The 15983-nt window shown below is 36.7% G+C and overlaps 1 protein-coding gene across 1 annotated transcript in view; it reads right to left on the bottom strand.

Annotated features, from left to right (window-relative positions):
- The window catches only part of myo10l3 (myosin X, like 3), a 62091-nt gene that overhangs the window by 2269 nt on the left and 43839 nt on the right, over positions 1–15983 (bottom strand). The window contains exons 24-38 of the mRNA XM_079821949.1: positions 13958–14081; positions 13578–13821; positions 13352–13447; positions 13085–13178; positions 12937–12992; positions 10820–10962; positions 9674–9868; positions 9404–9561; positions 8162–8285; positions 5118–5415; positions 4019–4226; positions 3591–3727; positions 3266–3386; positions 2113–2571; positions 931–1122 (exon numbers count right to left, since the gene is read on the bottom strand). Coding sequence (XP_079678075.1) covers positions 931–1122; positions 2113–2571; positions 3266–3386; positions 3591–3727; positions 4019–4226; positions 5118–5415; positions 8162–8285; positions 9404–9561; positions 9674–9868; positions 10820–10962; positions 12937–12992; positions 13085–13178; positions 13352–13447; positions 13578–13821; positions 13958–14081 — 2649 coding nt within the window. The remainder of the gene's footprint in view (positions 1–930; positions 1123–2112; positions 2572–3265; positions 3387–3590; positions 3728–4018; positions 4227–5117; positions 5416–8161; positions 8286–9403; positions 9562–9673; positions 9869–10819; positions 10963–12936; positions 12993–13084; positions 13179–13351; positions 13448–13577; positions 13822–13957; positions 14082–15983) is intronic.

Here is a 15983-nt window from a genome sequence, read left to right as displayed (position 1 = left end):
ATTTAAATCAGTTCATGTAACTTATATAGTGATGACCGATTTCAAAACACTGCTTCGTGAAGCTTCGGAGCGTATCGAAACAGCGTATCGAATCATGATTCGGATCGCATGTCAAATCGCCAAACTGCTGAAATCATGTGACTTTGGTGCTTCGAACCACTGAATCGACTTGTTGATTCGATACGCTGATTCGATATGCTGATTTGGAAGCTTCATGAAGCAGTGTTTTGAAATCGGCCATCACTATATGTCGTTATTTAGTAAAAAAAAAAAAAAATTATATATATATATATATATATACACACACACACACACACACACCACTGTACTCACATGAACTGATATATATATATATATATATCAGTTAATGTGAGTACAGTGGTTCAATATTAATATGATAAAGCACCAAGAATATATTTTCTTGGTGCTTTATCATATTAATATTGAACCACTGTACTCACATGAACTGATTTAAATATGTATTTAGTACATTAATGGATCTTGAGAGAGGAAATGTCATTGCTGGCTATGCAGGCCTCACTGAGCCATCGGATTTCAACAAAAATATCTTCATTTGTGTTCCCAAGATGAACGGAGGTCTTACGGGTTTGGAACGACATGAGGGTCAGTAATTAATGACAGAATTTTAATTTTTGGGTGAACCAACCCTTTAAAGCTGTTTATAAAGTAATTGTGCCTCTTCAGAAGACTTGGATTAAACCACTCGATTCATATGGATTTTGTCTTTATGAACTTTTTGAAGAATGCTGGTGTTACTTTTATGAAACAAATTCCTCAGGTTTCATTAAAAATATCTTAATTTGTGTTTTCCAAGATGAACAAAAGTCTTATGGGTTTGGAAGGACAATGTGGATGAGTAAATGATGACATCTTTGGGTGAACTAGCCATTTAGAATGACATTTGCTTACCTGAGGTGTCTCAAAGAACATGTCTCTCCCATCCACTGTGATCTTGTATGTGCTGGCATGAGGAGCTCCAAAAAAGACAATGTGTTCATAGGGGAAAGTCTCCAGAGGTTTGGCCTCTCCTCTCTTATACACAGACACGTTCTCGGCACTCACGCTCAGCCAGAGGTCATGAGGGAAACCTCCTTCTTTACACTGCACATAGAATCACAGAAAATGTCAGATTAGACTATAGAAAAATGATCCAGATACCGTCTGAGTTTGAGCTCTTTTGACTTGGACAGTAAAGCAACTGGCCAGAACATTCTAAGAATACCATCACAAATGCATAACCATTCATTCATGTTCATTCACTCCCCCCACCTACGCTTTCCTGCTGGTATTGAGAATCAAATACATGACTTTTGGGTTACAAGTCTGACTCTCTAACCATTAGGCCACAACTGCTAATTAGAAATAGATAGCTTGATGGGGAGGTTTAAACCATTTCAATTCATGTAATCATCCAACCCAAAACATGCTAAATTATATTGAAATGCAATGTGAAATGCCCAGTGAGGGGCGCTAAAAGCACATTGCGTTTACCCAAAACATAATTTGAATTCAGAATTCAGAATTTCAGAAATGTAATGTCTGGTGACTGCCGCTAAAAGCTTAAAGCTCTATCACGTTTGAAAATGATGTACCACCTACACTAAACCTAACTGATAGTGGTAATATAAGCAAACAATAAGATAAAAATGCATTTTCTGAAGCAACCATGCCATTTTAGCTTGCTTCTACAAGTCAGTCAGTTCTTTAATCGTGACTCGTGTTTCATGGATGCCCAAGCACTTTGCTTTGCGAGTGCAACGCAGTATCAGGGAGCTACCGAGCGAGTTTACTAGAAAAAGTCATCAATATGGAGTTGGTTATATGAAGTAAATATCAAAATATTGGTTTACAAATCATCATACGTCTTTATTAATCAATAGTCTAATTTCTAATGAATAAAATCATTATTTGTGTGAAAAGGAATAAAAGTTGTTGGTGTTTTACAGGTATGAGTCTGCATTTAGGCTGGATTTTATGTATAGGTACATTTTTGTTTTGGCATGAAAGGTAGGTATGAATGATTTTCCATTGAACCCACATTGTATTCATCTCATATCTCAAACATCCTTTTGTTCCATCCTGGGTGCTTACCTCCACATCAAACAGCGTAGAGCCATACCCAGGCCATTCTTTAATGATGTTCATATATTTGATCATAGCTTGGTGTTGGTCCAGAGCATGCAGTCGACTCCACTTTTCCATAACTTTGGCCCTGGTGGCTGAAGTCTCTTCCTTGATCCACATTTCCAGCATTTGTTCCTCCTGCATGCTGCGCTGTTTCTTCATAGTGCCCGTCTTCAGTCCACGCCTCAGCGTGCCATCCAGGAAGCTCGTCCTCCTCCTTTCTAGGGTCTGACCTGGTCCGGCTGCTCCTCCTACTTTGGTGAACTGAAGAATGCGGTTGCGCAGACGACCAGTGGGGTAGATGTTGTCCAGGCTCCAGTTCACCCGAGACACATCCCCATATAGGTACTGCAGACGTAAAGCAGCCAGGTGCTGAAGGGTGTCCTCATGGGCAGGAAAGTGACCGCTTATTAAACTTTCATGAGCCTGGAAAGATGAATGAGAACAAGACTCACATCTGAATTCATCTGAACACTGCAAAAAATCATTTTCTTACTTATTTTTGTCTTGTTTTCCAATACAAATATCGAAACATTGTTAAGTCAAGATATGTTAACTTGAGAAGCAAAATGACATAAGATATTAAGTCTTGTTTTTTGAAAAATGTATTACAAAATGGAGTGGGTTTCTGCTACAGCAATGAAAAAGATATCTGCCAATGGTGTAAGAAAAATGTATTTAATTCAAGGGGAAAACAAGTTTATTATTCTTAACCCACTGGCCTAATTTGATACATTTTTAAGAAAACAAGACTTAATATCTTATTATTCATATATATATATATATATATATATATATATATATATATATATATATATATATATATATATATATATATATATATATATATATATATATATATATATATATATATATATATATATATATATATATATAAAAATGACAATAACAATATAAAATATTTTAATAAAATATACATTTCAACTAAAATTAAAAATGAAAATATAAATAAATACTAGCTTTTATAAATACATATAAAAGCTTACTGCCATTGAGATGAATGGGAAACATTAGTTAGTTTAGATATTTAGGTATTACACACCTCCTCAAATTGTGTTGAACAAAAAAGGGGCAAAAAGTGAAACTATAAATTACTGACCTGCTCAAACATGAAGACAAACTCCACTCCTTCCTTGGGCATGCTCTCAACATCTAAGAAGCAATACAGTTTGAAGTACAGCTTCCATGGGCCGTCTTCCTCCACCTCACTTCCTGCCAACCTGAGAAACAACCACCAAAACAAATATACATTTTTGTGTGCTACTCATTAAATACATTTATTTTACATTGGTTTTATGGATGTTATCAATACATTACCGCTTTAATAACCAAGTGAGTGATGACACATGCGCTTGGCAGAGTTTTGAAGGCACAGAGTTTAATTTCTGAGAGTGAATAGGTGCAGCTTTGTGGTGTAACTTTACCTTTCAAACTTGGCCAGCACATCGGCAACGATCACCCTGCTCTCCACGGCCCGGTCGATCATATTGTTATGCTCGAACAAAGCAAACATGTTCCTGCTGTCCTCCATAGCCAAGCCTCGGATCAGTTTCTCTACCACCTACACACAGAAAAGAAATTAAACACTTCGCCATCAGCGAATTACACCATCAATTTTCATGAGTTTTCTGTTCGTTGAAAGGCACAGGAGGACTTTTTCCTTTCAATTGCCAGAGCCAAAAATGTTTTGGCACTGTTTGTTTTATAATTGCATGATAACATTTTTGTGATTACTTGTGTGGGTACAATGATGCATTTCTGAATCTCTTAAAACACTAAGCTATTGCATTATATTATATTCATTATATTTTTGCAGTTTGGCTGTGCTTTGCAAACTGTTAGCATCCCTCACCTCTCCTGCTGTAGTGTGAGAGTTGATTGAAATCTTGCAGGAGCCTCCACCATGGCAGTAAACGGTGGTCGTCATCTCCCGTCTGTTCAGGAGGGCGATAATCTCGTCTTGTGAAGGCACAAACTCACGCGCTTTTGTCTTCTTCAGCGACTCGCCAATGAACACGGCGAACATCTCAATTTCTGTTCCAGGGAACAGCTCCTTTATCCTAAGATGTGAGTGATATCAGAAAATATTAATGTCACCAAATGCAAAATATTATGTGGTCAGAATCAGTGTTGTTATTGTTAACTGAAATAAAATGTATTTATTTATATATTTTATTTATTGTTTTATTGCCATATTACCATCTGGCTATTTTCATGGCAAGATTAATATATTAAAAAAAATATATAAACAAAATTAACAAAGTTGTAGCAAAAAAAAAAAAAAAAAACATAAAAAATTAAAGAAACAAAAATGAGAAATGTTTCAGAAATTACTACAATTAAAGCTATATAGATATTTATAAAAAAAAAATGGACAAAAGCACATAACAAAATTACTAAAACCTAAACTGAAATTAGAATAAACTGAAAACATAAATGAATAAATACTGTAATAGTATATTGCTAATACTAAAATTACACTGCTAATACTAAAATTACACTAAAAATGTCCGCGATTTCAGTTAAAAAACTAAATTTTTGTGATCATTTCATTATTAAACAGATAAACCAAATAGCAAGTAGTGTACAGTGATGCAAACACACTGGCCTACAGCAAAATTGAAGCATTTTGCATCCAAAATATGTCATTTACATAATTCACGCAGATTAGATGAGTCCAGATTTAACAAACGATTAATCTGTCAACATAAGACCACCCAAGACAAATCCAGGATGGACCAAGTCATTGTTATACTTTTCAGAGGATGCAATGAATTTGATTATTTAGGCTGAGGTACAAGGGCTTAGGACAGGATGTTATTTCCACCATTTCCTATATTTTCTCCTCTACCACAAACCTTCATATGTTAGAACACTACAGAAAAATGACAGTGAAAATCTATTATTTAACAGTATGAAAGTATGTCACATTGAAGAAGTAGCAACAATACCTTTTCAGGTGGAATCTGAGGTATCTGAGGATGCCACGGCTGGGCAGGAAGGTGCAGCTCATGCAGGTGAGCAGATGCCAGTGTGCACGGTTGGCGGAGCTGTTGGGCTGAGGCACGTGATTGGTTTGTTTGATCAGCTGACAGTAGACTTCATCTCTGAGCGGCCGCAGATCTTGACATGTCTGTAAGATGCCCTGAATGATGGGCATTGGGTCTGACACAGCTTCCATCTCCTGTAATGAGTTAAAGATCTTGACTGCCTCATCTTGCAGGCTGGTGTAGCCTTTTTCCTTTTGCACTGCAGTAAGTAGGACAGGAAGAGGAGACAGATGGAGAAAGAAACCGAGACAAAGGGATTAAATCCATCATCCCACCAATCCAAAGTTCAAATGGTAAAAATGTGCGTCACTACACAAATTAATCAACAACAATCCAACAATAGGACCAAAGTATATGAACCGTGTGAACCGGAGATTGCGGTTTGAATCGAATGTTTACGGAATGTCCCAGGTTTAATAAACGTTAAGCTCTATTAACAGCATAAATGGCCTGCAGTCAATTCCCACAGAAAATACTTTTGTTTATCAGTTTGTAAAAGGGTAGTTGACATGCAATGATATTTCTTTGAAACCATTTGAATTTTCTTGGATAATTATTATACATGCAGCTTTTATGACCTTTAAGACTAGATGTAATACACGCAATTTATTTAATAAAAAAAAAAGGTATATATATAAAAAAAAGAAAGAAAAAAAAAGAAAAAAAAAATCTATCAAATTATTTTATTTATTTTTATATTTGTTATTTTAATATTTTCAATGAATTGGTAACACTATAGAATATTTATTTGTATATATTAATATAAGTGTTTTAAAACAGTATTTTGCATGAAGTCTCTGGAATGCGTGTTTTCATTTTCAAATTATTTCTAAATTAATCAACAGCAAAAAAATAATTTTCTGTGGTAATCAACAGTATGTCACAAATTGTATTAAAGCCAGAACATTAATTTAACAATGGTTATAGTAACAGAATAGTAATAGAAATTAGCCTGGATGCCAGCCGAACTTAGCCCCGCCCACAACATTTGAGGTCGGGAAGTTCGGTCTGGAGTTGAACAGTGGTGGAGCAACTATGCCCGAACAGAAACTGTTCGGACCAATCAAATTGTCAGGGCGGGCTTTATACGATGACGGACAGATGATCAACAGTAACGTAATCACGAATTCGTTCTAATCCTAAATGGAGAATTTGTTCGTATATGCATTCACCTTTACTATTTCTCTCAAAAATGATGATCGTGTTGGTAAGTACTCTGTGCATCCTTAAATTCTTTTTACAACACCGGCAAAGATCGTTTACACTCATCATCTTCTTCTACTTCTTCCAGCATGCGTGCAGTTGAGGTCTGTTGACAACTATGCGTCGCTCAACATACGTCAAGGCTGTAACCATGTCTGGAGTATTGGGGGGGGCAATTTTTATTTTTTTTGTAAAGCATAAATAAACAGAACAGTGAACGAAAATCTAGGTCTAATTCTAGTAGGGAAAAATCATTTTGGGACTATTTGCAAATAATATTTGCATTAATTTGCGTCAAATATATCGTTAGTCTTGAGATTCTTCCTGTCAGTGAATAAATACATAAATCCGCTGTTATCAAGTTCCTTAGTGGTCTGGTGGTAGAGTTTTTGTAAACCGTGTCGAAGGTTACAGGTTCTAATCCGCCCTCATATAGTTTTTTTTCTTCATTAAAATCAAAGATGTTGAATGATTGTATTTAAAAGCATGGACACATTTTGTTTTGTGATTTCACCAGAAAGAATAGAGTCCCTGCAATGGCATTAAGTGATAGATTGATTGAAGACTGTGAACGAGCCAAAAGAGAATGTAAACCCCGCCTACTTTGATTTGATTGGCCATCTCAATCATTTTGACATTGACAAGCGCCGTTAGACCTGAGGCAGACCCAGACTAAAAATTTTACTTTTAAACCTTTTTGTCATCCTAACATACAGAGCGCTGCGTAATGGAGTGCAGGAGAGCAGTGAAAGAATATCAAATATTGGGGGGGACAATTTGGCCATTTCTAATTATTGGGGGGAACTTGTCCCCCTCAATGTCTATGGTGGTTACGGCCCTGACATACGTCACTTACTCCGTTGCTCTGATTGGTTGTAGGTCTATCCAATTTTGGTCTTTCTTGTTTCGGTTGAAACACGCCTCATAATCACAGCCCAGTGGAGCAGTATCAGTCTCATATTCTGACTAGAACTGATTATGACGATGTCAGGCTAAATAGAAATAGTATTGTCTACAGTATTATTTTAAAGGGGCATTGTGTGAATTTTAGCAGCATCTAGTGGTAAGGTTGTGAGTTGCAATCACACACCGCTTAAAACAGGACAAAAAAGTTGTTGTCGGAGAGAGCAGAGAGTGACTAGCGCTCTGTAGAGAAGTTTGTCTGTTTAGGGCTACTGTAGAAACATGATGCTGCTAAATGCCGGTTTCACTGTAAAGGGACCCGTAGTGTATGGAGATAGAAATGGCTCATTCTAAGGTAATAAAAACATAACGGTTCATTATGTAAGGTCTTTATACTTTATACTGAAAACATAGTTATGTATATTATATTGCATTTCTGTCAATAGATCCTCATAAATACTACACACAGAACTTTTAAAACTATTTATATACTTTTACAGTATATAATACTATATACTTAGTATGTAGTAATTACTGTATATACTATACTTACAATAATACTTAGTTTTAAGTTTTAGTAATTTATCATCTGCTTTTGTCTTTTTTTGCCTATTTTAAGTGTTAGCTTATTTTTATTTCAGTCATTTTTAATACATTATTTAAGTTAGTTGACATGGCACCCATTTCTAATTTTTCGAAGAAAAAAAAAATCCATAAAGTAACTAATATTTATAGTTATAACACTGTAACACTGACACAATAACACTGATACAACTAAAGACATTTAATAAATAAAAACTAGAAACACAGGAATCAATCAGTGTTAAGGAGAGACTCACAGCTGACATTGACCTCTCCGTAGGGCAGAGGCAGCAGCGGCGAGTGCAGCGGGTGCTGTGTGTATCTCAGGATGGGGTTCCTCCAGTACATCTGCTCCACAGCCTCCACATTAAGACTGCTCTCCTGCACAACCATGAAAACAATAATGACATTAGGGGTTTGTGTACTCATATAACACAATGCACATCCACAGATCACTGCAGGTGGAAACACAGCACACAAAAGTGACAAAAGATTTTTGAGCTTTGCCGTTTTTGCCATGCTTGATAAACTAGATCATACCAGTCAAAGTCAGTAAACCAGTTCAAGCTATTTTTTGGAGCATAAATTACAACCTCAAACTAATTAACCACCTCAGGTCGACTAGCTGAAAAGTTGGATCTTTATAGCAGAATAAAGGTCCACTCAATTGTGTTTCCAACTTACTTTTGAAAAATTGGGTTACATTAATTTAATAAAACAATGCAGTTTTATTTTTCATGGAGGTCACCATGTTGAGATCACATGATCAATATCCACCTGTCACTGTACACTTTTTTAAAGAAATAAATCAAATCATAACTAGCACTGACTAATGCGATTTTACAATGCACTGCTAAGCAGTGTTGCCAAGTCTGCGGTTTTCCCGCGGAATTGGGCTACTTTAACACTGTTTCCACGGGCTGTTTTGCATGTCCACGGGTTGATGCGACCCCAATTATATGATATTTAGCCCCGGGAATGCAAATTTTTGCAGGGAACCCTGCCAAAAAAACCACACATTTTACCCCCCGAACGATTGGGCTTGTTTTGGGCAAGTTTTGGGCTAGTTTTGAGTAGCAATTGGGCGGGTTTTGTTGTGAAAAACTGGCAACCCTGCTGCTAAGTGAACATTTCTTTTGAGCTTCCACGCCACTAGGTGTCAGTATGGCGTCCAGCATATCATAAGCCAAAATGACTGAGAACACCGTTAACAATTCAAAATTACTCTAGGAAAATATGCTGTATCGATGTAGAAAGTAAGCACTCAGAAATAATCAAACAAATACAGAATGAAGTAAGAAAAAACAAGAAAAAACAGTGAACAGCACACAGAGCACTCATCCGTGTACCTCACTTAACACTACAGTTCTTGACCCTGATGGATTGTCGGGGCTTGAGAGGTATCGGCTTCCACAACTGAAACATGATTGTTAATAAGATGAAAAGCCTCCCTCTACATGGGACCATGAATTCAATTTGATATTTTAGTGTGAATGTACCTTGATATCCCGGATGAGTTGTTGGGTAGGTGTTTCTATGGGAACTTTGTTGTCGATGGCCACCTGAATGGCTGAAGCCCATCTCATGGCTTCGTTCAGTAGTTTGGTGTAGAGACGGTATGAATGCTTTCTCCCATGGATTATTATGTTCCAGTAACCTGTGGAAAACCAGAGACATTGGAAACGGTCCAATGAAAATTCGAAGAAATCTCTCTAGTTCTCGTTTTCACACTCAGAATCTTTGTTCTCCTTGAAAATGTCTGGACTCACCCGTCTCCTTGTAGACTTTCTCATCAGGCTGAACAACCGAGCAAAGGCTGTTGAGCACCAGTGTCCCCAGTTTGGAGGCACTGCGCTCTGATGATTTATAATAATCCAGTGAGTTGTTGGTCAGAACAAACCAGCGTTTCTTCAGCTTGAGAGACGTGCTCTTCCCACTGGACTTCATCTCTTTATGCAGCCAACCTTATGGAAAAATAGAGGGAGGAAGGAATTATAAATCACTTAGAGTATGATAAAATTATACTCTAGAAGATTAAAAGTGTATATTTTAGTGACTATAAATTGATGATTTAATGAATATCAATAGTTATAGATTACTTTATCATTTCAAAAAGGGAAAATATAATGGTAACAGAGTTGACATTAATATTATTAGGTATTGTAATAATATAACAACTAAAATCTACAGATCTACAGATATCTAGCTATAGTATTACAAAAATAAAGAAAGAATAAAGACAACGCAATTTTCGTTTAAACATGCATATTTGCAAATATACCAAAGAACAAAACATTTAAAAAGTGGATTTTTGGCACCTTGATTCATTGTTTAGAGAATTTATTTTTACACAAATGTACACTACCATTCAAACATTTGGGTCAGTAAGATTTATTTTGGTTTTGAAAGATTCATTTTGCATGTTGGCCTGCATTTATTTGATCAAAAATACGATGTGACAAATTATGAAATATTACTACAATTAAATATAACCGCTTTATGTTTTTATTATAATTTAAAAAAAAATTTGTTCCTGTGATGTCAAAGCTGAATTTTCAGCATCATTACTCCAGTCATTCTAATATGCTGATTTGTTGTTCAAGACACATTTCTTATTATTATCAGTGTTAAAAACAGTTGCTGCTTACATTTTTGTGTAAACCGGGACACATTTTTGAAATAGTAAAGACATTCATAATGTTGAAAAAGATGTATGTCACTTTTGATCCTTGCTGGATAAAAATATTAATTTCTTTCTTTCAAAAATCTTAGTGATTCCAAAGTTTCAAACAGTAGCGTATGAAGGACACAAATGGCACCAGTTTTGTAGAATTATTCACCGCGACCTCAATGATGTTTCAAGTACAGTGCTGTTCTGTAAATCTTTGTATCTTGTACAGACCGGTCTGACTCACCTCTCACTATGAACTCCTGGCCATCTATTCTCGAGTCTCCTTTAGGCTTCTGCAGGAGGCCGATCCAGTGGTGCATTTCCTCCGGTGTGTCAGTGTTGCAATGGATCACGCGATTAGCAGTGATTATAACAAATGAGTTTGGCCTGAGGGAAAGAAATCTTATGAGTACAGCACTGTACAACCATTATATCACATAAAACAAAGTGAAATGTTCCAAATGAATACATTAAATGCATACAGTATGGATAATATAGAAAATGTGGTCACATTTTATATTAGGTGTCTTAAACTACTATGTATTTTACATTACTTTTGCTGCTATTGAGGTGGGATACGGGTAAGGTTAGGGAAAGGTTTGATGCTATGGTTGCGTTTAACGGTGGGGTCATTATGGATTATTATAGATGGAATGTAAAAACATGTACAGTGCCCTCCACAATTATTGGCACCCCTGTTTAAGATGTGGTCGTGGACTTCTAAAAATTCTCCCTTTTTTTTAAACAACATGGAACCCAAATGCAAAAAAAGAGAAAAATCCAACCTTTCATTTAAGTACATTACTTTGGTGGTAAAAAAAAAATCACACATTTAGAACAAAAAAAATATTGAAATCATGTGTCCCACAATTACTGGCACCCCTGATGTTAATACTTTGTACACCCCCCTTTTGCCAACAAGACAGCACTTAATCTCCTCCTATAACATTTCACAAGATTGGAGAACACAGAGAGAGGGATCTTTGACCATTCTTCTTTGCACAATCTTTCTAGATCATCCAGTGTCCTGGGTTCTCTCTTATGCACTCTCCTCTTTAGCTCACCCCACAGGTTTTCGATTGGGTTGAGGTCTGGGGACTGAGATGGCCATGGGAGGACCTTGAGTTTGTGACTGCTGAACCATTTTTGTGTCGATTTTGCCACATGTTTTGGATCATTATCCTGCTGAAAGACCCAATGACAACCCATCTTCAGCTTTCTGGCAGAGGCCATCAGGTTTTTATTTCAAATGTCCTGGTAGTTCAAAGCGTTCATAATGCCATGCACCCTAACAAGAGAAACAGGCCCACAGCATCACAGATCCTCCACCATACTTCACGGTGGGCATGAGGTGCTTTTCGGCATACTTGTCTTTTGTTTTACGCCAGACCCACTTAGAGTGTTTGTTGCCAAAAAACTCAATCTTAGTCTCATCTGACCAAAGCACATGATCCCAGTTGAAGTCCCAGCTTAGCAAACTCCAGACGTTTACGTTTGTGAGTGTTAGTGAGAAAAGGCTTTTTCCTTGCATGCCTCCCAAACATCTTGTTGGCATGTAGAGAGAATCTGATGGTTGTTTTGCGGACTTTGTGACTCCAAGATGCCACTCTTTGATGCAATTCTTTGACAGTGAGCTTAGGAATTTTTTTTACTTCTCTTACCATCCTCCTCACTGTGCGTTGTGGCAAGATAAACTTGGGACCTCTTCCAGCCTTGTTTGTCACGGTTCCAGTTGTTTTAAACTTCTTAATGATTCCTCTGACTATAGATATGGGCAAGTTAAGGCGAGTGGCTATTTTCTTGTAGCCATTGCCTGACTTATGAAGGTCGACACACATCTGCCTTACTTGAAAGAGAATTAGGCCTCTGTGTCACGTCATATTTATACCCCAGGAAGTCATGAATTACTTATTAAAAGTTCATAGATACCCTGACCAACTTTAGCAACTACAGAAAAATATATTTAAAAAAAAAAAATCAATTAAATTTTTCAGAGGAATTGTTAGGGGTGCCAATAATTGTGGGACACATGATTTCAAGGTTGTTTTTTTTCTTCTAAATGTGTGATTTTTTTTTACCAACAAAGTAATGTACTTAAATGAAAGGTTGGATTTTTCTCTTTGTTTGCATTTGGGTTCTATGTTGTTTTTAAAAAAAGGAGAATTTTTAGAAGTCCATGACCACATCTTAAACATTGGTGCCAATAATTGTGGTGGGCACTGTATATACACAATAAGTGCATTGCATCAAATCTAAATGTTTGTACATAGTTGTTAAATACCCTTACTATAAAGTGGGACCCAAAGTATTCTGTTTCTGGAATAATGCTATATGCGCAACGGTCATGATACCATGCATTACCTGTCCGGATTGTCGGAAGCACATACAGAGTCGATAAGTCCAACATCCAGTGTTCCCTGAGGATGAAATATCATAAAAATGACATGTAAATACCATATTCTATGATACATAAAGGTGCTGAAAGAGTTAGATCAGTGTGAACACTCACAACTGCATTCTTGGGGTTGGCCTGCTCGTGCTGCATCTGCAGAAGCTGTTCTGGAGTGGCACTGTGGACGCGGCTCAGCACGTTGAACCAGCCACTGAAACACAAGCATGCAGACAGGAAGCATTAGAACATGGCTAGGTACAATATGCAATTAGTTATATTACACCACAAGGGGGCACAACAGATGAATATGTCAGTTAACACACATTGAAGAAACCCTTTTAGTCAGGCACACTAGCATAAAATAAATACAGATTTGAAATGTACCTAGCATCCTCGGGGGATTCCGCATAGATCTGGTAAGTCCTGTCCTCGGTCACAATATTCAGTGCATTCTCCTTCTCATGGTTGTCCACAATCTCCCTGCGTGAAACACCACAGACCGTCAGTCTATGAACATTAAAACTTAGAAATGCAACAGTGGTGTTGGTCTTTTGCTTGAAAACACTAGGCTGACATGAATCGCCATTTACATTGAGCACTGAGTTCTTACTTGGCAGCTCTGATGTCAATGGTTCCCTTCAGTTTCTCCTCACTGTCGTTCTCGAAATACATGAGTTTAGAGTCTCGAAGGACGAACCAGCGCATCTTCCAGTTCCTGCGGGACAGAGTGGACATCCCTCCACCTTTCTTGTACAGCCAGCCTGACTTGAGAGAGTCCTGCTTTGCCCTGAACCACATGAAGGTCTCGTCTTTCAAAACACACCAGCGCCTGCGCCACGGGATCATCAGCCCACCTTAAAGATGGAAAATAAAACAAAATATTAATCTTTCACTTCAGTCTATCTATTAAAAATGATCAGTTTGAGCAATAGTATTCAATGGTGTAGACTAAACTAAACAATAAGCAAGTAAATGGTTAGAAACACTCACTTTTCATGTACAGGTAGCTGTGGAAATAAGGAGGTCCACTTCCATTTAGCAGATGCACTCTTCCATTTGACACCTCCTCATCGGTATCCACATATCCGTCGTTCTCATCATTGCTGTCCATGAACTGAGGGGGGGGGGGGTGAAATGTCAATAAAGAGCTTTCAAATGTACCATATCACAGTTCAAAAGTCTGAGATTTATTATTATTATTATTAAAAAAAATTTTTAATACTTTTATTCAGCAAGGATGCATTCAATTAATAAAGGTGACAGTAAAGCCATTTATTATGTTACAAAATAGTGTTATTCCAAATACAAGCAATTTATATACATAAAAAAATCATGGTTCCACAAAACACGTGAAGCAGCAGAACTAAAATATTGATAATTTTACATTGATAATAATAAGATATAATATTATTATCATCAACATTGAAATGGCTCTTCTTTACTCTGTAACCGAGCACTTTTTTGTGTTTGCTGCGGTTGGACATCTGCATTTCAGCCTAATCCTACTAGTTAATATAAAGAAATAGAGCATGACATCAGTAAATGTGCTCCCATTGTTAACTGTCATGTCAAGTTTCATATTACACCCAAACATAACCCGAATCAGGTTTCTGCGTTCAAATATTCGCCGAGAGTCAACAATCAAACTGTTGCAGGACTGTGTTCGGAGCAGGTGTGACATGTATTGGCTAATAGCTGCACATTCTGGGAATACCCTGAGGGACAAAGACTTTTTTTTTTGTGATATATATATCAAATCATATGCACCTGATACTCCTTACCCTGCTCTAGAAAATAAAACATGAGTAGGCCTACGGCTACAAAAAAACCCAGAGCAATAAAGCATATTGCAAGTGCGGATGCATTCATTATGGCATTATAACAAAGGGCTAAAAAAAAAAATTAGGGCAACATGCTGAATGTTTCTGTTTTGCTCCAAGCAATACCGGATCTCACTACCCTGACACTGAACTGTATAAACATGACGAAATGCATATTCCTTTCAAGCCGAATTCCTTACAAGGGGTTCACACTTTGCAGCAACAATGCAACTGGAAGTCACTCATTTTAAATGACAGGCTACGTGAGTGACAGTGACCGCTGGAGATGCCACAAAGATTAGCAAACTTTATGCAAATGTTTAGTGACAGATAGTATGTATTAGTACAGAATGTAATGTACAGATAGTAAAACACCAACTGAGTAGAAACACTACAACAAACAACAGATGGGTCTTTAGGTCAGCTAGTTGTCAATTCTGGTTAAGATCAATATTTTTAGCAGCAGTGCTTTAAATGAATTAATAGATGTGATTTCTCCAAGAGAGTTGCGATGTACTGCCAATGTGATGAAACTGTAAACATGCTGAGATGTTGTCTCTAAAGTCATGCCCTTTAAAGCACCACCTCTATGGCAACTCAAGCAGTGACTTTTTAACAAAGTAGACTCAACATAACAACTTGTTCTTGTAGTTAACTAAGTGACCTTACCATACGATGAAAAGCAATAAATGGTTGATCATTATACATTATATGTAATTTTACAGCAAAATGCCATCAAATGTATGGTTTTGTCAAGTAAAAACTATAAATTACCAAATTACATTCTCAGAAGTCAGTGTGTGACATCATGCATGATAAAAAATTTTATGAATATAATTGTTTCTTCTTATTTTTGTTATTGGTAACTAAATAACACAAAACGCCCTAAAGTACAATATTTTATGGAGTTTTGTGTTACATTTTCTGTTATTTAGTCAATGTTTGTTGCATTTTCAGTGTAATGTGTGTAACCTGGGTGTTTTGTCTGTATGTTTGACCCTGTGTACCCCTATATACATGAGCATTGGCCATGTTTTATGGACAGTCCACTTACTATGATTTCTGATTTATCTTCTGGTTTTTTTTGTTTTACCACTTATTATTATGGTGGTTATCGGTACATTTGAGGGCAAATTGGTAAATTAAGATTATATAACTTGAAATATATATAAATCAAATATAATATGAATGAAATG

Source organism: Gobio gobio (genome assembly GCF_949357685.1).
Source record: "Gobio gobio genome assembly, chromosome: 7".
Lineage (NCBI taxonomy): Eukaryota > Metazoa > Chordata > Actinopteri > Cypriniformes > Gobionidae > Gobio > Gobio gobio.
This window is presented reverse-complemented; position numbering and strand designations above follow the sequence as displayed.